The sequence below is a fragment of the Peromyscus leucopus genome, chromosome 4 (assembly GCF_004664715.2).
Source record: "Peromyscus leucopus breed LL Stock chromosome 4, UCI_PerLeu_2.1, whole genome shotgun sequence".
NCBI classification, from domain to species: domain Eukaryota; kingdom Metazoa; phylum Chordata; class Mammalia; order Rodentia; family Cricetidae; genus Peromyscus; species Peromyscus leucopus.
Window position 1 is genome coordinate 133,222,300 of NC_051066.1, and position 25,498 is coordinate 133,247,797.

Consider the following 25,498-nt stretch of genomic DNA (forward strand, 5'->3'; position numbering starts at 1 on the left):
AAGTATTCTGAGACAGTCTCTCTCTCTTCTTCTTTTCTTTTCTTTTTTTTTTTGGTTTTTCAAGACAGGGTTTCTCTGTGTAGCTTTGCGCCTTTCCTGGAACTCGCTTTGTAGACCAGGCTGGCCTCGAACTCACAGAAATCTGCCTGGCTCTGCCTCCCGAGTGATGGGATTAAAGGCGTGCGCCACCACCGCCCGGCTGTCCTCCTATATCTTAAACCACATTTCATGGTATAACCCAAGGAGCGTCCCGATCCAAAGGGTGTGTACATAGATGGGAGAGGGGTGGGAAGCCATCGAATGTCAACAGTGGGGACAGATGGACCCCACAAGCCCAGTGACCTTTGTATTGTAAGGACATTGCTGATCCAAGTGTCTTTAAAGACTTTGGGAAAGGGTGGTAATGTTGTTTTTAAGATCAGAACATTCATTTTATGACTGGTTTTTGAAGTCCTCAGATGAACTGGATGCTGCACCAGCTGCATCTTGGGTTTAGGTGAGACAGTTTGAGATGCTTCACCTGCCCAGTGAGGTAGCGCGCCACCTCCTAGCCCTGCACTCGGTAGCGGAGCCACATTCACCGGCCCTTGATTTCTGAAGGTGGGAGGCAGGCTTACTGGATGCCTGCCCAAGGACCACGTTCCTTTCCTCATCTCGTTTCTGCTGCCCAGGCCAAAGAGACCAGAAGAGAAGTGGGTGGTGTGTTTTTACAAAACCATAACGCACAGTTTAGATATTTTCATTGTAACGTTTCAAACGCTTGCCTTGTTCTGCTGTCTCTCCCCCGGGTTCTTCCCTGCTTGGCGGCCTTCAGCCCTGGCCCTGGCCCGTTTTGCTGAACTACCAAAGGTTGAGTTAGGAACACACGTAGTTTTGGCTTATTTATGGAGTCTGCAGCTATTTTCATAGACAGTTCAAATATGAATAACTGTGTGGCAAGCTGTCCTGGTGGAGTTTCGGGAGCAGAGAGGTGGAGTCGGTACGTAGAAGTGTCCTGTAAGCCCATACCTAGGGAATATAAAGTAAAAGAAGTTTCTTGTTTTTTTTTTAAGAATTTGAGGGGCTGGAGAGATGACCCAGCAGTTAAGTGTGCTGACTAATCTTCCAGAGGACCTGGGTTCAATTCCCAGCACCCACATAGCAACTCACAACTGCTTGTTACTCCAGAATCTGACACCTTCACACAGACATACATGCATGCAAAACACCAATGTACATAAAATAAAAATAAATTATTAAAAAAAAAATAAAGAGTTTGAAAGTACTTGACTTAGAAACTAATCTGAGCTGGCCAGTGATGGTGGTGCACACCTTTAATCCCAGCACTCAGAAGGCAGAGGCAGGTGGATCTTTGTGAGTTCGAGGCCAGCCTGGGCTACCAAGTGAGTTCCAGGAAAGGCGCAAAGCTACACAGAGAAACCCTGTCTTAAAAACACCCCCCCCCAAAAAAAAATAAAGATATAGGAGGAGAGGATAAGTAAAGACAAACTAACAGCCAGCTTTGGTGGTGCATGACTTTAACCCCGGCACTTGGGAGACAGAAACAGGCGGACTCTGGGAGTTTTGAAGGCAGCCTGGTGATTTCCAGGACAGCCAGAGATGTGTAGAGAAATTCTATCTAAAAACAGACAACAAACCCTCGTAAACAAACAAAGAAAAAAAAAAACCTGCCAAGATTCTTACTGCACACTGTAACCCAGATTAAATGCCAAAGGCAATAAAGGATTAGTTGCTATAATAACCCATTAAGAAACACAAAGAAGGTGTCTGGGGGCAGGGGTTAATGGTACAGCAAATGCTTTACAGTGTGCAAGGCCCTCACTTCTATCACCAGTACCACCAAAAAAGAGAATACAGAGTAAAGAAATGAGAAATAACAAAATCAGGAGTTGTGGCACAGTCTGCAGTATCAGCGCGTGGGAGGTCTACGGGCAGGAGGGTCAGGAGTTGAAGGTCATCTCCGATACACAGCAAGTTCAAGGCCAGACTGGACTATATTAGACATTGTCTTAAAAACAATACCCGCCAGGCAGTGGTGGCGCATGCCTTTAATCCCAGCACTCGGGAGGCAGAGTCAGGCGGATCTCTTAGTTCGAGGCCAGTCTGGGCTACCAAGTGAGTCTCAGGAAAGGTGCAAAGCTACACAGAAAAACCCTGTCTCGAAAAACAAACAAACAAACAAAAAAACCAAACAAAAAAATACCCACTAACCCCCAAAAAGAGAAAAGAAAACTTCGATATTAATTCTCCCTGACTCAAGAGCCTATCCCTACTTGTTGACTTCTACAGTCATGTTGGAGGGGTTGGTCCCCAGGTGTTGACAGATACAAAAGTAGAATGTCACAGGGCTGGAGTCATAGCTCAGCAGTTAAAGAGGGGCACACACTACTCTCTCAAAGGAACTAAGTTCCATTTCCAGCACCCACATCCGGTTGGTTGCCTATAACTCCAGCTCTAGGGAAAGAGAATGCCTTTTTTGGCCTCCATGGTCACTGCACTCACATGCATAAACCCACACTCCCACACTCCCACACACACACACACACACACATTTTAAATAATAAACAAATAAAGGTAGGCATGACATCTTTAATCTCAGCACTTGGAAGGCAGAGGCAGGTGGATCTCTGTGAGTTGGAGGTCAGCCTGGTCTACACAGTGTGTTCCAGACAGCCAGAGCTACATAGTGAGACCCTGTCTCAAAATAAATAAAATTGTTTTCTCTAAATCCTCGTTTAAGGTTTATTTATTTTGTATATATGTGTGTGTGTGTGTGTGTGTGTGTGTATGTGTACCATGTGTATGCAGTGCCCTCAGAGGCCAGAAGAATGGCAGATACCCTGGGACTGCCCTGTGGTTGCTAGGAGTTGAACCCTGGTCCTCTGGAAGAGCAGCCATTGCTCTTAATGCTGAGCCCTCTCTCCAGCCCTCTCTAAACCTCTGAATGATTTTTTAACAGTTATTTATTATTTACTGGGGAGGTGTGCACTCCCCACTGTGTGTGGGGGGGTGGCAATAGAGGACAACCTGCCAGAGTCAGCTCTCTGCTTCCACCATGTGGGTGCCAGGGACCAAACACACACAGGTCATCCGGCTTGGCAGCAGCAGGTACCTTTACCCTCTCAGCCACCTCAACTGCCCCTAAGTCCCCTTCAATGTTCATTTAGCACAGAGCTACGCCTTGACCAGGACAACTGTTTTACCCCTAAATTAAACGCACACTACACCACTACAGTCCTTAATCTGCTTCTGGAAGCCAGAGGGCTTCAAGTCAGGAGGCTGCCGCACTCCGCCCCCAGGTCTGACCACACCCAGGACTGACCACACCCCTGCACACTTCCAAGTTAACGGAGTAATACAAGCTCCCTGAAGTATGCCTTTGAGGCAAAGTGCACAAAAAAAAAAAGAAAAAAAAAATTTTTTTTTTTTTTTTTGGTTTTTCCAGACAGGGTTTCTCTGTGTAGCTTTGCGCCTTTCCTGGAACTCGCTTTGTAGACCAGGCTGGCCTCGAACTTACAGAGATCCACCTGCCTCTGCCTCCCGAGTGCTGGGATTAAAGGTGTGCGCCACCACCGCCCGGCAAAAGAAATCTTTTTACAAAGCTCAAAGGCATAGCTGACTCTATGAAGTTATTCCAGACACATTTTTAGTAATATTCCCTGCCTGCTAAACCAGATCAAATAAACCCAAATGTTGCCTAAGTTGCAGGTTAATGGGCATATGTGTACACACACATATACACACACACACACTTTCAAAAATACATAAGCCTTAGATGGCAGAATGCCAAAGAAGGAATTGACCTCTAGGTTAACCATGCACAGATCTTTTTGTTTTTTAATTACAGTGTGTGTGTGTGTAAACATATGGAGGTAAGAGGACAATGTGCAGGAATTGGCCCTTTCCTTGTACCATGTGGGTCACCAGCCTTGGAAGCAAGAGCCTTTACTCACTGAGACCTCTCAACAGCATTAACTCTCTCCTTATTTTTGGAGACAGGGTCTTACTATGGAGTCCTGGCTGGCCTTGAGCTCACAGAGATCGGCCTGCCTCTGCATCCCAGGTGCTGGGAGCTTTTTTTAATACATGAACACCACCATAATCACACCTGCTCTCCTGTGAGCACAGGCCATTCAGAAAAGGCTTTAACAGCTGGGATATCTTTGACTCACCACAGTTCTTGGGGTAGCCCAACCAATGCTTCAGACTGAAAAAGTACTTACACAAAAATTTAATGGGGGCCAGGCACGGCGACTCACAACTTTAATCCCAGCACTTGGGAAGGGCAGAGGCAGATGGATCTCTGTTAGTTAGAAGCCAGCTTAGTCTAAATAGCAAGTTCCAGGCAAGAAAGAAAAAGGAAGGAAGAAAAGATAAAGTAGGGGCCCAGCGAGATGGCTCATCGGGTAAGGGCTGTTGCTGCTGCGCCTGCCAACCTGAGTTCAATCTCCAGGGCCCTGTGGATTATCTTCTGACCCCCACATGCATACACACATACTAAATACAGGCCAAAAATGGTTTTTCATTAAATAGGAGCTTGCATGTGGCTTGAAGGGAGAAGACTTGCTTGCATGCAGGACCTGTATTCCATCCCCAGCACCAAGGGTACAAGGAAGTTAGGTAAATAAAGATCCACAACTAAGTGCAAGCTAAACCACATGTGGCTGACTTGGACGGCCAACTTTTAAGACGCAGTTAAGTGGAAATCCACGAGATGAAGAGAGAACCTCGGAGCATGAGCCACAAATCTCAATCTTGAAGGCAGGCCTGCTGTGGCTCCTCCCCCATCCACACCACCTCACCACCAGCCTCCAAGCTCTTCCGAAAACTCCAGAAGTGGCCCCATCCTGCATCCTTGTCCTTCACGTGAGGCCGGATCGCCTGCCCTAGTCCTCGGCCTGGGCTGGTCCCTGTGCCTCTCCCATAACAAGGACACCACCGGTGCTTCTCTTCTTTCCAATCAAAGTGGATGCTGTGACATTTGCGTACATCTCTGTGACCACCAAGTGCCCTGGAAAGGGGCAGGATGAAAGCAGTCTCCTCCCCAGGAATTCTCTGACCTGCACTTCTCTGGTAAGGAGCAGGGAACAGAATAGGATGAACCAGCACCCACTTTCCCTCTCTGGCCTCACTCCAGATCCCTCCCCAGAGGGAGGACCCCAAGATTTTCATTATCAGGAAAATCTCTCCTTCCAGGCATGCAGCTTCTTCTTTTTTTAGATTTATTTATTTAATGTATATGAGTGCTCTATCTCCATGCACGCCTTTACACCAGAAGAGGGCCACCATGTGGTTGCTGGGAATTGAACTCAGGACCTCTGGAAGAGCAGCCAGTGCTCTAACCACTGAACCATCTCTCCAGCCTAGGATGCAGATTCTTTGTTTTTGTTTTGTTTTGAGACAGGGTCTCACGCTCTATAGCAGTGATTCTCAGCCTGTGGGTCTCGACCCCTTTGGGGCTGTGTATCAGATATTTACATTGCCATTCATAACACCAGCAAAATTACAGTTATGAAGTAGCAAAAAAAAAAAAAATTATGGTTGGGGGTCACCACAACATGAGGAACTGCATTAAAGGGTTGCAGCATTAGGAAGGTTGAGAACCACTGACCTATAGCTAAGGCTGACCTTGAACTCATGATTCTCCTGCCTTTACCTTTGGAGTGCTGGGATTACTGGCATGCTTCACCACACTGGCCTAGGAGACCTGTCAAGGAAAGCTCCAAGTTGATGGTCTCCTTTTTGGTTGTTGTTTTTTGTTTCATGGGAGTACTGGGTATTGAACCTAGGGCTTTATGTACGCCAGGCGAGAGCTCTACCACTGAGCTGCAGCCCAAACCCTAGAGGCAGTCTTTCTATTTTTGTCTTTTCCTTTCTTCCTTTGAGACAAGGTTTCTCTACATAGCTTTGGCTGGCCTGGAACTCACTATGTAGACCAGGCTGGCCTGGAACTCACTATGTAGACCAGGCTGACCTGGAACTCACTATGTAGACCAGGCTGGCCTGGAACTCACAGAGATCCAGTTGCCTCAGCCTCCAAGTGCTGGGATTAAAGGTGTGCACCAGCACAGTTTCTTAATATGTAGGGAAAAGAAGGGGGTTTCTTGCCACGGTAATACATGTATCCGCACACTGTTTCCGTGGTGCTGGGTTTCAAATTCACATTTGTTAAAGAACAGTGCATGTGGCAAAACTAGGTGACAGAACCAGGTGTGGCAGGACACACTTACGTCCCGGCACGCAAGAAGCCGAAGTGGAAGAATCTAAGCCCAGGGATTCCAGACTAGATAGGACAACATAGCAAGACTACCCTTCTTATTAAAAAGGGAAAAGGAAGTGGAGAGAAAATAACAACTTACCATCAGGCACGGTGATTCATGTACACAGTGCTGTCTGGGAGTCGGAAGCAGAGTTATCACTGAGCTTGGGAGTTTGAGGCCAGCCTGGGCAACAGCGAGGTTTTGTCACAAACCAAAACAAACACCAGTCGGAAAAAGTTTCCCTGTCAGAATTATCAACAAGTCTGGCCAAAGCCCCTTCTAGGCACAACACTATACCTGAAAATAAATCCATGCCAGCCCTCTCTGGCTTAGAGCACACAGATTTACACATTTTATCGTTCAGTTATTGCCAATAACCATCCAGATCCCGGGAAGGGCACCTAGATGTTAGAATTTCCCAGGACCAACAGCACCGTGAAGAATCTTCTCATGCCAGCTCTAGGTTCGCAGCTACTTTAAAAATATTAACCGGGTGGAATTCCTAGTGTAATGATGCACGCGTCTCACACTGCATTTACAGAGATTAACCTGGCAACTGTCAAATTCACGGTATACTGAGGGGAGGTGTGGGGGGGGTTATGTGGAATCCTGACACAGAAGCACACAGCCTGACACAGCCTTCCTCACCCCAGCCCTGTACCCTTCCAGGAGGATCAGGGAGACTTCAGAGCTGCCAGCCAGCATTCACTCGGCTCCGCTGCAGGCCACGGGAAGGAACAGGTCACTCCCTTCATCTCCCAGCTGAGCAGACTTAGGAACACCGGCCTAGCAGGCTGCCACTGATGGAATGTGTGGCGAGTTCTGTGGGCTTGTGCCTGGCCACCAGTGGCTCCTGCTCCAAAGAGAAGATTCGGCTCTCTTACCTGCAGCACATGCCTAGCATGAAAGCTCAGTAGCTAAGAACCAAGTACATCTCCAGGCTCATCTGGCTGCCCCTCTATTTCCTCTAGTGGTCCCACCTACATGAAGGTACCTGCCTCTTGTATACCGTTACCCTAGTGGCTAAGGCCCAGTAGATTTTACCTTTCTCGCCCAAGACTTCCCCTTTCCTTTATTCTCACAGGTCTATGGATGGAATACCACTTGGCCAAGAAATTGCTGTGACTACCTCTGGGTCTTGGCTTCCCCATTGGTAAAAAGGAGGGTACTGGGAAATGTTATCGATATTTTAGATGGAAAGCAGAATGGCCATTTTGGTTTAAAGCATTTTCAGACACGTCTGGTTTCCAGGAAACCCGGGTACACCTTATTTGATCAGCATTCTGATTGGCTTGGGGCTTTCTGGGAGGAAAACTTAACTTTTGTTCCCAAAGTTTTGTGACTAAAGTGCAAAAAAAAAAAAAAAAAAAAAAGCTGAGCCTGACGTAGCGATGACAGCTGTAGTTTCTGTCACTTAGGTAGCTGAAGCGGGTGCACCACACTCCAAGTCTGAGACTGGTCTGAGACCCCAGTTCATAGTAAAATAATAAGATAATAATGGCATTAAAAAAAAAAAAAACCTAAAGACCATTCCAGTGTCGTAGGTACTAGCACAAGGGTCTCAGGTTTCTGGGCCTCTATGACCACAAACTCAGAAAAGGTCCTTTTGAGCCGGAGTCAGGCTCTGCCACACTTAGGTAGAGACCCAAGAGACAGCCGGTCAGGGAACTTGGAGGCAAGGAAAAATACACCAGCCTGGACCGCCGGAAGAGCCTAGACTCACCACCCTGTCTCCATGAGACCCACCTGGGCCAAAGGACACTGGCAGATGTGTCAGCACCCAGAGTAACTGCGGACACCTCCAAAGTGGGGCTCGCTGCCTGGAGTCACCCCTGGCCAACCCTCTGCGCTAGGCCCTGGGCTTGGGGTTTTATCCCAAGTGACCTCCGCGACCCTACGGACGGGCAAAACCACAGGTCCCTCAGCGGCTGGGAGTTAAGTCTCCATATCTACGGAGCCTCAGTTTCCCCATCCCCACACGGGCAAGCACCCAGAGGAGGGAACGAACTTACAAAAGTCCCGGGACTGGCACCCTTTGTGCCCCGGCAGCGCCCCACCCCCAGCGAGGCGCACACAGTAGGCGCTCCGGAAACGCTCTCCGAAAGGAGGAGCGGGCCACTTCCTGCCCCCGAGCTGACTCCTGGAGTCCGGGTCCCACCGCTCCGCCCCCGGCCCGGGCCATGTGGCATTCCTAAGGTGGGTGGGCGCAGGAAGGAGGTGCCGCGGGCCCGCCCCCTCCGGCGCGTGGGCGGGGCGAAGCCCCCCAGCTCCGCGGGCCCGCCCCCGGGGGTGGGCGTAGCTGGCCACGCTCCGCGCAAAGTTTGTTTCTGCCTCGGGCCGGTGGGGGAGGGTGCGGCGGGCGCGGTGGGAGGAGAGGGGATCTGACGTCAGGTCGCGAGGTGCTTTCCAGCCGCGAGCTGTCAGGCGGGTGTCAGACCCGGCAGGTACGCGGCGCGCTCCCCCGGCGCCCCCCGCCCCGGCCGGGCCGTCCCGCACCCCGCCGAGGCCGCGTGGGCCGGAAAGCCGCCGGGGAAGGTAAGTGCGGGACGCCGGAGGGCTGGCGACGCGGGTGGGGGCGCGCGGACAACTTGGAAAGTTTCTTGGGGCGGCGGGGCGGGGGCGGGGGCGTCGTCCCGGCGCGTGCGACAGTGGGTGTGTGAGCCCGGGTGTGTGTGTGTGTGTGTGTGCGCGTCCCGACCGCTGAGCTCTGGCGCGGGATGTCGGGGGAGGGGGAGGCTTGTTCGGGATCCTTTGGGGGGGGGGGTCGGCTCCCAAAGATCCCAGCCTGGGAGAGGGCGGCCGGTGCCCCGCAGCGGGGTGAGCGCGCGGGGAGCGGGTTTGTTTGGTTTCAAAAGTGCACGTTGCTAACCGCCGGCAGCCGCCCCCCCTCCACGGCGGCGGAGCGGGACCGGGGGCCGCCGAGTGACAGCTGGAGGTGGGGGCCGCGGGCGGGGCCCCGACGGGGAGGGCTGGGGAGCCCGCGCGAGTTCCCCTTTCCTTTGGAACAAAGGAAAGTCTGTCTCCGAGGCATCTGTCACTCCCGGGCGGGCCAAGGCTGTGGGGCGCGTGGGGCTGGCGACGCGGAGAAAGTTTGTGCGCGCCGGGACTCCGGGGCCAGGCGAGGGGCAGCCGGGACTCCTGCGGGGGCTGTGCGCGTCCCCGGTGCAGGGGGGGCGGCCAACATGGAGTCTGGGCGCAGGGCTGGGGGGGGGCGGTGCGGAGGTTGGAGCCCAGCCCCCTCCTTTCCCCTCCCCCTCCGGGCCGAGTTCGGAGCACAAAGCCGAGCGCGCACGCTCCGGCGGCCCCGCGCCCCAAGAGTCAGCCTGCGTGGAGTACTGGGGAAGGGGTTAGGAACCAAACTTTTTCCTGCCCTAGAATGGACACGTGAGTTTTCTTTCTTGCAGAGTTCCCCCCACCCCGCCAGGTGGCGGACCGGCGCGGGAGCTGTTGCACGCATCGTGACTCGTGGGGGGGGGGTACGGGGGATGAGGGTGCCCTGAGCGCCGGCCCATTCGTCGGCGCCCCATGAGCCATGTGCTCCGCTGCGCCTGGGCCGCGGGGGAGGTTGCGCGCTTTGTGTGAGCTGCTGAGAACTCCAGCCCCAGTGTGCGGCCTGGGGGAGAGTATCTGGAGCTGGGAGAGTTGTCAGAAAGTTCCTGTGGGAGTGGCTGCAGCAGATGGTGTTGTGGGAGTGTGGAGGAGATTGTATGGGGTGCAGTGTCCAAGGGTGCAGCCAGTAACCCCGTTAGGGTGAAAGTTGATGGATGGCCAGTGTGATGACGTGCGTGCTCCTCGGTCGGAGAGATCGTGGGTGGGCAGGTCAGTTGGAGTTCGTGGGTGGGCGGGTGCAGGAGTTTAGTCTCAAGAGTCATTGTAGTCGTTGGTCCTAAGTGTGGGGTGTAAATTGTGCGCGTTCGTAAAACTTGGGGAGCTTGTGGGATGTGAGCAGTGGATCGGGTCAGTGATTTTGAGCACTGTTAAACTTGCATGGGGAATATCGAGATCGGGGTATTACTGGGATGCGGGTGTGGGAAACGGCAGGCAAGCCTAGGGTGCAGGATCCAGGGATGGAAAAGTTCCCGCTGAGGCCGTCCTCTGGGAACCCTGAAGACTGGGTTCTTGGCTGGCAGCTAAAGTGGAATTTGTAAAGATGACCTTCAGTAAACTTTTCACCAACTGCCAGGGCTGCATCCCTGAGCTGGTATCCCAGCTGTGCTGGTGGTTGAATCCCAGCTGTGCTGGTGGTTGAAATGTCTGCCCTCAGAAAGCAGCCCATTTGTGATACTTTGAGGAACAGTACCTCTGAGCAGTGTCCATTTCACCTCCAGGTGGCCTGGCCGAAGGTAGACCCTTCCCTCGAAAGTCTGGCTTAGCCAGCCCGGAGATCTGGGCTCAGGCCCAAGTCGAGGAAACAAAACCTTGGAGATGCCAGAGTCTGTTGGCTAGGCCTGCTGGGGAGCTGTTAAAAGGCAGAGAAGGGAGGAGCCTTGAGATTCTGGCACAGCCTTGGCCTAGAACTTGTGCTTTTAAAATGTAAATTTCTTTTGCTTGTGTGAACAGGAACTTTGTCTGGTGCAGAGGAGCAGCTGATAGGGGTGCGTTATCTAGGCAGGGAAGGAGGAGGGCTTCAGACTCAGAGAAAGGGGACACTTGATTAGGATCCCGCAGCCCAGTGGGAGTTAAAGCAGGGGCCGGAGCCACACTCATTGATCTGGATTCTGAGATTAAGTCTGGGTCCAGGTCAGAGGCCCCGTGTCCACGGAGAGGGTCTGAGAAACAACCGTAGGAATTGACTCACTACTCTCTGGCTGGCTGCAGGACCACGGTGAACGGTTTCCAAACCTGCCCCTGGGCCTTTGAAGGAACTGCTTTATAGTGGATCCTAAGAAATGGGAATTCTCTTTTTTAAAAAAATTTTAGGTTTAGTTTTTTTTTTTAATGTTATGTGTAAGAGTGTTGTTTGTATGTGTGTGTTCACCTCAAAAATCAGAAGAGGACATCGGATCCCCTGGAACTGGATTTATGGATGGTTATGAACTACCTACCCTGTGGGTACAGGGAATACAACCTAGGTCTTCTGTAAGAATAACAAATGCTCGATTTGTTTTGTTTTTGTTTTTCGAGACAGGGTTTCTCTGTGTAGCCCTGGCTGTCCTGGAACTCGCTCTGTAGACCAGGCTGGCCTCCAACTCAGAGACCTGCCTGCCTCTGCCTCTGCCTCCCCAGTGCTGGGATTCAAGGCGTGAGCCACCACCACTTTAACAAATGCTCTTAACTGCTGAGCCATCTCTCCAGCCCCAGAAATTCACTTTTAAAATAAGAACAGGTATGGGGGAGATGGGGGTGGTGGTGGCTTGTGCTGGAGAAATGGCTTAATTTAAGAGCACTTGTTCTTGTGGAGAATCTGGGTTCCGTTCCCAGAAGAGACATAGGCTCACAACCATCTGTAACTCCAATTCCAGAGGCTCCACCTCCCTCTTCTGGTCTCCCAGAGCACTACATGTGTGGTGCCCAGACATACACTAGGCAGATACGTATATACATAAAATAAAAAGAAATAAAATCTTGGGAGAAGGAAAAATAAGAAGATAATAGAGTACTTTGATCAAAGAATATTATGTGTGTAAAACTCTAAAATAAACAAACATCAAAGGCGAAGGAATGCCCTTCTGTCCCCCCAGCCCTAATTAACTGCTGACCCCTCCATGCTGTAGCAAGCATCAGAAGTGACTCTTTTTTACATTTATTTTGTTTATGCGTGTGAGGGTTTTGTCTACACGTGTGTATATACATCGCATGGGTGCCCACAGGTGTCACAAGAAGGCATTGGGTCCCCTGGAGCTGGAGTGACAGGTGGCTATTAACTACCACATGGGTGCTGGGAACTGAACCAGGGTCTCTGGAAGAACAGCCAGAGCTCTTACCTGCTGAGCCGTCTCTCCGCCCCCCCCCCCTCCTTTGTATGGCCAGCTAGTGCATTCAGCCGTCTGTTGAAGGTCTCTGCATGGTCTCCACCTTTTGGCTGCTGTGAACATTTGTGCATGGGCCCGAGTTCAAGTTTCAAATTCTGGCTCATGTGGTAACTGCCTGGTGCCTTTGGCAGCTTTCTTAATGTATAAGATGATAAGTCTCTCCTTTTACAGGAGCTTTTGAAGAGTTCAGTGAGGTGATAGAGGTTAAGTTTCCTGGACAGCCTGGAAAACAGAATTCAAGCTGGCCATTGACACTGGGAGGCAGAGACAGGAGGATCGTGATTTCAAGACCTGGCTGGGCTATATAGTGAGGCCCTGTCTCAGTGGAAATACTGAGGAAGCTGTAGTTCGTTCTGGTCCTGTTCTGTTTCTAAAAGAGGTGACACTCATGTTTGAGTAATCCCCTCTCTGTTCCATGAATTGGTGACATTTAGGATTCATCCTTCTAGCTTGCTCAGGCTATGGTACTAGCCACGATTTGGAACTCTGACTCTCGTGATGGTGGACTCATTAGTAAGGAAAAGGGGACAGGCATGCAGTGGTAATGTTATCCCCGTCCCCTTTGTCACTAGCCCCTAGGCACCAACCATGTCGGACAGCGATCTCGGTGAAGACGAAGGCCTTCTGTCTCTGGCCAGCAAGAGGAAGCGCAGGGGGAACCTACCCAAGGAGTCGGTGAAGATCCTCCGGGACTGGCTGTATCTGCACCGCTACAATGCCTACCCCTCCGAGCAGGAGAAGCTGAGTCTCTCGGGACAGACCAACCTGTCAGTGCTGCAGGTAAGGGGGCACCAGTCTCCAGCGCTGTCCCTGGTCCCTCTGGGGTAAGATGGGAACACCCTGCCTCGTCTCAAGGGAAGACGGGGTGGGAGGTGTCACTGCAGCTGGCCTTGAGGCCTTGGCCCTTCTGAAGGGATAAGGAATTGTTCCTAGTGTCACTGTGGACCTTGAAGGTGAGAAGAAGGCACTGAGTGGCTGAGCTGCAGGCCGCTGCCGCACTGTTTGGACGGGACTTGATTGCAGGACAGCTGGGTTCTGTGGTGTGGTTAAACTGAAGAGATGACCCAGTGGTTAGGAGCACTTCCTGCTCTTCTGTGGATCCAAGTTTGGCTCTCTGCACCCAGATCAGACAGCTCAGGGCCTTCTGTAACCCAGCTCCAGCAGATCTGACGGCGTCTTGCCTCTTCAGGTTCACATAATGCCTATGCATAATTGTTTTTTTCTTAATGTAAAAGAGGAGGTCTTTTAAAAATTGAGCTGGAGGTAGACAGGTTGGTCCACACTTGTGAACCCAGCGCTTGGAAGGAAGAGGAGGAGGATGGCCATACATTCCTCTCCAGTGCCTGGTGGACCTGTTAGGAGGAACAGAGTTTGAACCGAATATAAAAGGACCTTTGTAAACAACATACAGGGTCGGGGGTGTACACTCGAGATGTTTGTACTCGAAGTAGTGTCCCTTTTCGATTGTCCTGTTGACTCGCAGAAGGCTTTGCTCTGTTTCCATGATGCTGACCGGGCAGTGCTCAGGGTCCAGTTGGCTGGGAGATCATGCAGTAGGCCCTGGGCCTAGCACCAGGGACTTGTCCCTGTCTTGGTGGCTTCACAGTTCCCTTCATGAGCCAGGAGGCTTCCTCCTGCTTTCTCCTCTGTCCTTTCATACCACTTCTCCAGCCTACAAGCTGCCTCCCGCCTTCCCTCCCTCGCTCCACTCTGATCCTGCCCCTCCCCAAGCTTCCCGCCTCTTGTTCCTCCCATGAACAGGCACAGTTAGTAGTCCGCCTGTAAAATCCCTGTGACCTTGCTCTCTGCTCTGGGCAGTGGTTAGCCCAAGTCTGTCCTGAGACAGGGTCTAGACTCTTAAAGGACTGGCTGGCGTCCCACCCCCTTCACAGGAGGCCTCTGGCCGGTCGCCAGGCTGCTGCCGTAGCCAGGCTGCTGCCGGCTCTGGCCCACATTTCCTCAGCTGACAATGGGAAAAGCTTGGAGCACTCTCAAGATTTCCAACACCATTTGGGATGCTTGTCTTTGGCTCTCTTTCTTCTCCTCCAGGGGTTCATGCACGCGGCAGCATGGAGCATTTCATGTTTACTTCCCAGGGGCCTCCGTTGGGTCCAGCTCCTGTGTCTAGGATACCTTAAGGAGTATCTAGTCTTGGGGGAGGGGGTGGTGGGGTGCAGATTGATGACTACAGGGACAAACGCAGCGGAGACACAGGGTAACCCAGCCTGGGGCCTCCATCAGGCCCCCCTGGAAGGTGGCTTTGAATTTACAGGTTCTAGAGGCACAGAGGCAAAAATAAAAGGCCTAGAACTTGAGACCAGAACTGTCTAGACAGCCTTTATCCTTCAGCCTCAGAAGGACAAATCTGATCGGGTCGCTGTCTTCAGATGGGCCCCAGACTTCACCCCAGCTCCCTCTTCAGCTCTTCCTGGGACTGGCGCTTGGTCATGAACATCCGGGCACAGTCCTGGCCTTCTGCGTTTGCTTTACTCTGCTGGAGCACTTGTCTCTTGCAAACACTCTGGCCTGCAGCCTGTCTGGAGTCATTGCTCTACGTCCCTATGGTACCTCACACCTGTCCTGTCCACCCACTTGTCACACTGTGTTGGAACTGCTTCTTGTCAGGGACACTAGTTCTCCAACCTGAGGAATGTCCTGACCCTTTTTTTAAGAATTGGGGAAAGGGGCAGAGTGATCAGGCACTCCAAAGGAGGAGGCAGGGTTCCCCAGCACTGCATGAAAGAGCTGTTCTTGTTGGCTCCGTCTCCCCTCAAGATGTTAGCCAAAATCATTTTTATTATTATGAGTGTGTACCAACAAACTTGAGTTAAAAACGTTTAATTTTGCTCTGATATACAGCTACAAAACTGATTTTCCAAAGTCGATGAATATAAACCAATGAAATCCCACCGGAGCGCGCTAAGGGGGCAGTGTATTTCGTTCCCTGCTCCTGCTGTGTAGTTGGACATGATGCACCTACTTGTGATCAGAATGGAAAGAGAAAATCAAAACATCCTTGTAGAGACCAGTGGACTCCCTAGGAGCAGAGCTCCACGTGCATCTCCCAAGTACAGGGCAGGGATCAGCCACTGGGTCCCAGTGATGGCCACCTGCTCTGGACTAGACTGAGAGTTAGGGACCAGTGGAAACCATTGGGCACTCCCTAAAGGATACCTACCCTCAGCCCCACATCAACCTCAGCAGTGTGCCTCTCTCAAGACTCTGGCCTAAAGTACCTGTGTGAAAATTGACAGTTCTGGCCCTGCCCTTTCTCGGAGGCTCCTCTGAGCTCTAGCCCCTTTATACATTTCCCTTGCATGTAATGCAATGTAAGGTTTGGTTTGGGTTTTTGAGACAAGGTCTTGCTATGTATAATTTTGGCTGGCCTTGTCTCATAAGAGATCTAGCAGTCTCTGCCTCCCAGCGCTGGGCCTAAAGGTATGAAACAGAACTCTTTCTTGTTTATTTTTTATTTTGGCTTTGTTTGGTGGGTGTTTTGTTTTTTGGTTTTTCAAGACAGGGTTTCTCTGTGTAGCCCTGGATGTCCTGGAACTCACTCTGTAGACGAGGCTGGCCTCGAACTCACAGAGATCCGCCTGGCTCTGTATCCCGAGTGCTGGTATTAAAGGTGTGTGTCACCAGGCTTGACAAGAATGCAACTTCTTGATCCCATGCTTTTCCTTGTCATCACTGACAGATCACCTGTCACATAAAATCCTTCACCGGCTCCTGCCAGTCTGACTACAGCCCTTGCTGTTTCCCGGTAGGTCTCCTCTCTGACCCACATTCCTGCTGTGCACTCAGATTACCACACCCCTTCCTTTGACCAGGGAACCCCAACCTCTAAAGGAGTCAGGTGCTTCCACGGAACCTGGGCACCTCTCCTGGCCCAGCATTAGGGCATTTAGATGGCAGAGTCACCAGGGAGTGGGGGACAAAGACCTTAGTTCTGTTTGTTGTTGGGGCTCCACTCGGGGTGGTTTTGATCAGTATCTGTCAGGAGAGGATTCAGTAATTGTAACTGCAGAAAATGAAGGAAATATTCAAGTAGAAAATGCAGTAGCTCCTCAGTCACACATCTTTGTATTTACTTTCAAAAAAGTCCTTTGCTCTAAAGGAGGTCTCCAAGCTCTGCCACTAAACCACACTCCTTGCTCCAGAGGAAGATTATTCAAATGAACTCAGCACTGGCCTCAACAGGTATCTACACCATGCCAAGCTGGTTTCTTCTCCCTGGGGCATCTCTTCTGATTGTCTCTTTTAACTTGCCCTGGAGCTGTGCATTAGCAAGTCAATGAGTCATGGAAGTAAATGGTTTGCTGGGGTTTGCCCAGAGCAAGGCAATTGGGAGCCGAAAACCTTTTTGGATCTCTTGTGGAGGATTTTCACTGGTCCTTGTGACGCTCGAAGCTCAGGTCATTGGTTGGACTCAGTCTGGTTTCCTGTTGACTGGAGTGCCTGGAGGGTCCTGAGCCGGCTCCTTAGCTTTACTGCCACCTGGGCTGCCGAGGGAGGGAGGGAGGAGGGCTCTGTGGGGGAGGGCAGCCAGGCAGGCTCCGCTCTGGGCTCCCTCCTCACAGCCTTCCCTGAGCATAGCAGGCCCCCTGGTAAGGCCCTGGGGTCAGAGAGGAGCCTGTGAAGGCTGGGTGGGAGGGGTGGCCTGGCCCCTAGTCGGGCAGTCACTGTATTTATGTCCCGTACTCTTCCAGGCTGGGGCTTCCACGGCCACATGTCCCCTGCCCCCAAGGCCTTTCTGTGTATTCTTTGAGCTTCTGTGTGACATTTTTTATTTGAGTAAAAGGACCGTTGGCACTCACAAGAACAGGTTACACTAGGGACAGACCACTGCGCCTGAGTCTGAGCAACAGCTCTCTGGAGCCCTCATTTAAAAACATGCATTGCCAGACGGAGGTGGTGGCCCCCATCTATGATCTCCAGGGAGAGTGCCGTGAATTGAGGTCAGCCTGGATGGACTATGGAGACTGTTGAAAAGGGAAAAACAGGAGGAGAGAGTAGGAGCAGCTGCAGCCAGAGTGCGCATGTGTGGGGTGAAGCCGGGGTCATAGCTGAAGCCGCGGGGCAGGCCAGGCGCTGAATGGTGTGCATCTTCAATCCCAGCACCTGGGAATCGGGAGAGCTGGATCTTTCTTAAGTTCCAGGCTATCCAGGGCTGCAGAGTGAGATGTGAGACCCTATCTTTAAAAGGATAGATGGGCCGGGCGGCGGCGGCGCACGCCTTTAATCCCAGCACTGGCAGAGCCAGGTGGATCTCTGTGAGTTCGAGGCCAGCCTGGTCTACAGAGTGAGTTCCAGGAAAGGCACCAAAAGTACACAGAGAAACCCTGTCGGGGGGGGGGGGGATGGATGAATAACAGATAGAACAAAAAACATCTTGTTAACTCCGCCTCATTCTACCTGTCCCAAATCCATAAAGCAGATAGAAAATAGCTATTTAAATGATTTTTTAAAATCCCTCCAAGGAGTCAATGTGTAGCTCAGTGGTGGGGCACTTACCTCGTATGCATGAGGCCCTGGATTCGATCCCCAGGTGGGGTGGTGGAGGAAATCTCTGATAAGAACTGAGCATGGAGTTCGGGTGGCAGAGTGCTTGGCTAACAATCCCAGGGTCCTGTTATGAGTCCCCAGCCCTGCATAAAACCAGGAGTTACTCCCTCATCCCCCGCAGATACGCGGTTCTGTGGGACAAGAAGACAGAGCAATAGTCTACCACACCGGCTGTGAAACAGATACGTGTGGAGAGTGTCCTGGGGCTGTGTGCCCACACAGCTGCTGAGTGGGGCCAGAAAGCTTTTCTGCTTTCCCCACAGCTACATTCCTCCCAACTTTGCTAGACAAGTCATTAAACGATCCCTGGTACCTACCCGCTCCCACCACCTCCCACCCAGAGGTAGAGGTGCATGGCTCCTGTTACAGATGGCTGAGGGAGATAGGAAGCAGGTGGACAGGTGCTGCCCTTGGTGGGAGAAATGGTCTTAAGCTCACTCCCTGCTGCTGGCCAGTCATTGCAGCTTTCAGACCTGAGACCTGAGGGGAGGTTACTGGACTCCTGGTGATGGCCACCGTTCAACAGTGGAGGTGGTCACAAACCCCGCATCATAGCCTGGGGACGGCTGAATGAGCAGGTCCATCTGGAGCTGAAGTTCTGTGCGGCTTACTTAGCTGCCCATGTGGCAGGCCAGCAAAGAGTGAGACTTCTAACCAAGAGACGAGGCTGAGACCAGCTGTGCACCCAAGACAGTGTGACTAGGCACGTCTTCGTCTCTGTATTCCCCTCTCTAAGGCTTCGGGGACACTGCCTACCACCTCCTAGGCTTGTGTGCACATTTAGCAGAATGCCCGTGAAGTGGTTGGCAAGACACCCAGGTCAGGGTGCTTAGGTCTGTTTCCTCCCTGCCCACCCGGCCAGCAGTTCAGCCCTCCTTTTCTGAAGGACTGAGCTGGAACTCCAGCCAGTGTGGCCAGAGCCTGCTGGTGTCTGTCTGTGCGTACGGACCCGCTTACACTGGGGAAACCCTGAGGTGAAGAAGGGTGAGAATCCTCAGGGGCAGGCCCTCTTGAAGCTGGAGCAGAGAGGGAAAGACGGGCCACAGATGCCTGTCTCCAGTCCGCCTGACAGGGCTCTTCTGTAGGATGGTGTAAATGCAGCTGGCAAGATACCGAGCTGTGTCTGCTGCAGATCAGTCTCCATCACGGTGTCTGTCTCTTTAGCTAGACATGGCAGAGATCCCATGGGAAGACTATACCCCAGGGCTTGCTCAAGAGTTGTACCAAGAAAGAAGCCTGATAATAGTCAGGGATAGAGATGGGTACGAGAGCCTGGGTCTCTGATCTCCTGAGCAGACAGTAGGGAAGTATGATGCTTTGCCGCAGCCTTCCCAGGAAGTAAGAAGACAGACTCCTGACCATTCTTTTTCCTACAGCTGCTGGTACTTAGTAGTCTGAGAGTGTCTGCCAGTGAACTAACAAGGCAGCAGGACCTAGCATGTGAAACTTCAGTCAGACTGCATGGCGTTCCCAACTAGTGAAATCCCCCTGCCACGGAGCACTCATCACCCACCATACCCTCTTCCTTGTCGATTTTTGTTGTTGTTGGATGTGGGGTTTTACTGTGTTGCTTACTTTGCCTAGGCTCCTGGGTAACAAGGACTGCATATACAACACACATTCACAATCTGTCCATTAGTCCTTTTGTTTGAGGCAGGGTCTTAAAGCCCAAGTGGACTTCAAATTTGACCTGAACTTCCTGCCTCAGCCTCCCGGTGCTGGGATTACAGGGGTGTGCTATCACAGCTGGCTTCATTGGCTGCTGTTCCCTGTATTGCCCTGGCCCTTAATTACATCTTCACACAGATAGATCTGCTAGCTCCGTCTCTGATGTTGAATATTTGTTTTAATTACGGAAGGGTTTGTTTTTATCACTCATAGTTGCCGAGGCCTGGTCCATGGTCGCTCGCTTGCTCTTTGTTTCTGGGCTCGTTATGAAGCCGTGGTAGAGCAGCAGTGTGCTGAACAGTGGGGGAGCCACTTCATGGCCAACAGGAAGTAGTTAGAGAGGGGTCTTAGGTTTCTATACTATTCCTTCCTGTTTCTGGGCATGGACTGGTGGTCATTGGCCTATTTGTTTACTATCCTTGCACAGCCAGATGGAGGTTAGCACCTGAGGGCAGGGGACCGGAGTGTTAAAAGGGCAGCTCCAGCATGCACCAGGGACTGGCCTGGTACATAGTAGGCAAACACGAGTGATATGAATAAGCCCTGAAAGCGAGCGGGCGGGCGGGGAAAGGTGGGGCTCTACCCCAACTGTTCTAGGGACTACAGCAAGCTGGGCTCCAGGTCCTGAGACAGATGGAGAGAGAACTGACTCTGATCCTGGCACTCGCCGTGCGGAGCTTTAAGTCTGTTCACCAGGGAAACTGGGGACGGCCCAACCCATTTCTTGGTCAGAAGAAAATCCAGCGCACTGTGCTGAGTAAGTGGCAGCTTACTCAGAAATCTGCACTGGAGACACAAAGCCTACACCTTTGTTCACCAGTGGGCAAGAAAGCATTCCAGAAAAAAGGGAATGTGCTATGTAGAAGGCATAGAGTTCTTTGGAATTTCGGTTTGGTTTGTTTTTTGACACAGCTGGTCTATGTAGCCCTGGCTGTTCTGGAACTCGAGTCCACACACTGCCTTTGTCTCCAGAGTGCTGGGACTAAGTGCCGGCTTGTGTGTTTAGTTGTTTTGTTTTGAATGAGCAGGGCCCAAAAGCTGTCTCACATGCTGAGTGCAGACGAGCAGCAGGCAGGCAGGAGGGTTTCAGTGCCCGGCTCCGGATTCCGGACTCAGCGGCAGCGGGAGACAGGCAGCCTCTTTCTAGCTGGGATCACCAGCATTGCACTTTGTAGACTATTACACCAGCGAAGAGGTCAGAAAGAGAACTGTGAGGCTGGGGGTATTTTTTTTTTTTTGTCTTGTCAAGATAAGGTTTCACTGTGCAGCCCTGGTTGTCCTGGAGCTCACTCTGTAAACCAGGTTGGCCTCGAAGCACAGAGATTCGCCTGTCCTGAGTGTTGAGATTAAAGGCGTGCGCCGCCAGCACCTGGGGTGTTAAAGAATCTAAGGCTGGGGGTCAGCTCAGTAATACATCACTTGTCTAACGTGAACAAGACTGGGTGCTATCCCAGCACTGCAAAAATATAGGGACACACAGGGGACAGATCTTCTCCCCGGCCTACAGGCACCCTGAGCTTTGCAGCATGTCCCACCGTACCGTGAAGGACGACATGCCCCGTGGTCCTGGTGGTCTTGGCAGCAGTCACTCCTCTCCTGGCAGCCCCTTTGGGGTCCCTGTGTCTCTCCGGTCTGCAGCGGCTCAGGAGTGAGTCCCTCTCAGCACCTTCCCTGCTGTGCCCACCTACACCTAGGCTGGAAGCTAGTGTCCTAAACAGATGGGACACTTCCTTCCTGTCACCTCCAAAGGGAATCTGAACTAGCATCCCATCTCCCTGTTTCCAGCCTGTTCTCTACATAATAGGCCACTCCTTTGCTTAAAACCCTCCTATGGGGCTGAGATTACTTGAGGGTCAGTAAGATGGTCCATTGGGTAAAGGTGCTGCTTGCCACAAAGCCTGATGGGTCAATCTCTAGAACCCACAAGATGGAAAGAGAACCAACTCCCACAAATTACCCTCTAACCTCTACGGGCACATGATGCACACTTGCATATGTGTGTGTACTCACTGACACACACACACACTGATTTAAAAAAAAAAAACAACTCGTCAGGATGGTGGTGGTGCACAACTTAAATCCCAGCACTCAGGAGGCAGTGGCAAGTAGATCTCTGAATTCGAGACCAGCCCTGGTCTACAGAGTGAGTCCCAGAACAGAGCTACATAGTGAGACCCTGCCTCAAAAAATAACTAAATAAAAACCAATAATTCCTATGGCTCCCTTTTTGTCCATAGAACTAAATCCTTATCCTAGGAGGTGACCTCTGATAACCACACTGACCCAGCCACACATGCCTGCCTTCAGCACTTTTTTCATGAGTACTCTGCTGCCAGTACTCACTCCTGCTCCCTACACCTCTCCCATTTCAACCGCTTGTCTTTCAGGGTTTTGTTTTTTTTTTTATTTTGAAACAGGGTTTTACTGTTTAGCCTTGGCTGTCATGGAACCTCCCTGCTTCTGCCTCCTAAATGCTGAGATTAAAGGTGTGCCCCAACACACCCCCTTGCCTTCTAGATTTCAGTTGAAAACTGCTTCCTCAGAAACTATTTCCTCAAGTCCTCTCCACCATTAGCTCCCTCAACACCATTGTCCCGCCCTGCCACTGGCCAGCATCTTGTCTGTTAGGCTTGCTGCTGGGTCTTGGTGTCTGGAACAGTGAGCACTTGGTAGTTGTGTTGTGATAGAGAATACAGAGAACCTAGGGTGCGGATAGAGAGGCACAGGAAGGAAGGAGGGAGGGACTTGGAGGTTCTCGAGCTTTTTCTTGTGCCCCGTTGTGGTCTGGGAAGTCTGGAGAGAAGGTCAGCTGGTCGCTCTTCCACTGCTTCTTTCTTCTGTCAGGTTTTCACCCCAATATCCAAAATATCTAACTCCCGAGTCTGTCTTGGTAATAGAACAGCTTAGATAAGCACAGCATAGCTGATTGGAATGGAGTTAACTGATGCGTCTCTCAACACTCGTTTTAGATCTGTAACTGGTTCATCAATGCCCGGCGTCGCCTTCTCCCAGACATGCTTCGGAAGGATGGCAAAGACCCCAATCAGTTCACCATCTCCCGCCGTGGGGGCAAAGCCTCTGATGTGGCTCTCCCCAGGGGCGGCAGCCCCTCCCTGCTGGCCGTGTCTGTACCGGCCCCCTCCAACGTGCTCTCCTTGTCCGTCTGTTCCGTGCCGCTCCACTCAAGCCAAGGCGAAAAGCCAGCAGCCCCCTTTCCACAAGTGGAGCTGGAATCCCCTAAGGCCCTGGTGACCCCTGGGAGCACACTCACCCTGCTGACTAGTGCCGAGGCTGGAAGCCCTCCCGGTGGACTCTTCAATACACCGCCACCCACACCCCCAGAGCAGGACAAGGAAGACTTCAGCAGCTTCCAGTTGCTGGTGGAGGTGGCGCTGCAGAGGGCCGCTGAGATGGAGCTTCAGAAGCAGCAGGATCCAGCACCTCCATTACTACACACCCCCCTTCCTCTAGTCTCGGAAAATGCCAAGTAGGCGCCTGCTACCAGGTGGCTTGAGGTTCAGGCCAGCTGTCCCAGGTTCCTGGTTCACTTCCCTTTCATACAGAGGGTTATCTACGGATCACTGCCAAGCATCGGATCATCTCTGTCCAGAGGTCCTCAGCAGAAAGACAGCAGCTGCACTGTTACGGGGCCTGCACTCTGCTGACTGCATTCCTTCAAGCTTCCTCTCTGAAGAGACCAAGGCACCAGAGCCAGGTGTTGCTGCTGCTGCTTCTCCAGAGAACCCTGGGACGTCTGCACTCCAGCCTGCTTTCCTCGGCAGGCTCCGGAAACTTGCCAAGTTGAGACTTGAGCGAGGTCCAAGCTGCCCCTAAGCTGTGCCTCTTTGGTCAGGCCAGGTGTGCACATTCCAGCTTACTCAAAGGACAAAGGAAAAGGCCCAGCAGATGTCACAGAACCGACTCCAGTTGAATGTTTAGATTTTTGCTAAGTTGTTTATTTTCCTTTTGCTGTGGTTTGTATTAATGGCAGTAGGTAGCCTGCAAGCACGGGTGTGGGGAGAGAGCACCTTATGCTATGGAGCTTTATAAACGGGGTGATCTACCACCGCACTGGGGGGATGATTGTACAAGGGACCAGCAAAATCTCTGCAGCCGTGCTGAATTCCAACGGGAAGTGGTTGTTTGATTCTTGGTTTGGATTACTCTATTAAAAAAAGACAGAAGAAAAATACCTACAGGTGTTGGATTATTTGCAGCAGGCACAGAAGGGGAGGAAAGTCCAACTGAACCAGATAGCCATTTAGACACAGCAGAGATGGATGTTACGACTAGAGACATACTTCTTTTTACTGTTATTTTGGGATGGTTAAGCTAGACAGAAACAGTTTGTTTTCTCTCTCTCCTTTGGGTATTGTCTCCCCTTCCCTTTTTTGTAGCCTGTTTGGATTCCTTCAGGAGCTTGGTCAGAACTTGGTAGCACCAGCATCTCCTACTTGGGAAGAGTGAGCCATCTACTGGTCAGGAGGCCCTTCAGACACGCTGCTTCTTCCACAAAGGCAGCTGGAACCTTCTTGGGAAAGGGGTTAGTGCGGCACAGGTCCAGCACTGGGAGTTGCATCTTTTTCAACTCCCTTCAAGTTGGAATTGCAAGGGCCTGCCTAAATTTCCTGGGGAAACTGACCACACGTGGTTTTAATCTCTCCCCTCCCCCCTTTTACTTTGCTGGGTTTTGTTTTTTGTTTTGTTTTGTTTTTTTAGTTTTCAGCAACAGTATACCCCATCTTTATATATCCTAAGAAACACTAATCCTAGGTTTTTATTAACCAAAATATTTGTGTTCTGAATAATCAGAAGATTTGAGGAGTCCTGACTGTAATTTCCTGATGTTTACTAGGTTGTGAACAGAGAAGAGGCTCCTGGGTGTTCACTGACTTGGAGTGCCTGTCCCAGAGAAAGATACACCACTCTGGCCTTTCTAGGGAGCCCCGGCCACTCTTACAGGCTTCCCTACCTCTCCTGAGTGGCCTAGCCCCACCCCTTGCTGTGCAAGTGGGAAGTGAAAGACTTGCTCTCTGTAGAGAATGCCTTCCTAGGCTGCATCTCCTGCTTCCCTCCAGGGCATCCAGCACCCTCGTCCCCTAGAGGCACTGCTGGGGGGATGAACATGGCAGCTTCGTAGAATTTGCTGTTTGCCCACTTCTACCCCAACTGTCTGTGAGCCGAGATCCCCGGTGATTGCTGCAGGATCCCTACAGTAGGGGGTGACATTGGGGTGAGTGGGAGTTTTCTCCTCCACAGTGCACTGAGCAGGAGAGGAGGGAGGGGGGAGGGAGCCATGCTGCTGACATATTCTGGCATTCCCCCTTCCTGGAATACAGTGGGGCATCTAAGGGGTGGGGCAGTCTCTGCTTAGGTTGCTTGTAAGATAAATCTGAAGTATGGTTGTCCCATTGAACAATATTTGAGCAAAAAACTACTGTAAATAATTGGTTTGTGTCTTTTGTCAAATAAAGTTGTTTGGTTTTATTTTTAAAAGTTAAACTGAATTCTTGATTAGACCTACTATGCTTTTGAGACAGAGCAGTCACTGAGGTCTTTGTTGTTTTTTCGAGACAGGGTTTCTCTGTGTAGCCCTGGCTATCCTAGAACTTGCTCTGTAGACCAGGCTGGCCTCAAACTCAGAGATCCTGAGGGGGGGGTGGTTAAAGGTTTCTTCGCCTCCACCTCCTGGCCAGTAACTGCGTTTTTATCTACTTTGCCTCCTCTACTGTCCCTCTAGCCACCTGGGTTAGCGCAGTCCTTTCCTAGTCCCTGTGTACTCTGTTCAGCACTCTACAGTCCTTGTAAGCCTGGCCAGTCACTTCTGATCACTGGTAAACACTGGGTTTGCTAAATGACAAGTGGACCTGGGAGCTGGCAAGTCCACCGAGTGAGGAAAAGCATATTAGAGTTTGACAACCCCCACAAAAAGCAGGTGGAAGATCTGGACCACATCTGCTTCAGCCGCAGCTGAAGTCAGTTTGACTTCCACTTCCCTGTTGTGTCAGCCTGTAAATTCCCATTTGTTTCCAC

The 25,498-nt window shown here is 51.5% G+C and overlaps 1 protein-coding gene across 3 annotated transcripts; it reads left to right on the forward strand.

Moving 5' to 3' along the window:
• The first annotated feature begins 8,376 nt into the window (after positions 1–8,376).
• Tgif2 (TGFB induced factor homeobox 2) lies at positions 8,377–24,967 on the forward strand. 3 transcript variants are annotated; one of them, XM_037205376.1, is made up of 3 exons: positions 8,377–8,456; positions 12,805–13,012; positions 22,435–24,967. In XM_037205376.1, exons 2-3 carry the CDS (start codon positions 12,821–12,823, stop codon positions 22,954–22,956), a joined length of 714 nt encoding a protein of 237 aa, XP_037061271.1. In that variant the 5' UTR covers positions 8,377–8,456; positions 12,805–12,820; the 3' UTR covers positions 22,957–24,967. The 3 variants fall into 3 exon arrangements, with proteins under 3 accessions (XP_037061271.1, XP_037061270.1, XP_028711404.1); XM_037205375.1 differs by lacking the exon at positions 8,377–8,456 and adding an exon at positions 8,682–8,795; XM_028855571.2 differs by lacking the exon at positions 8,377–8,456 and adding an exon at positions 9,552–9,644.
• The last annotated feature ends 531 nt before the right edge of the window (positions 24,968–25,498 follow it).

Coding starts and splice junctions, on each gene's coding strand:
- Tgif2 (XM_037205376.1), top strand. CDS start 12,821: ATGTCGGACAGCGATCTCGGTGAAGACGAAGGCCTTCTGTCTCTGGCC. Junction 13,013..22,434: donor CCAACCTGTCAGTGCTGCAG/GTAAGGGGGCAC, acceptor CACTCGTTTTAG/ATCTGTAACTGGTTCATCAA.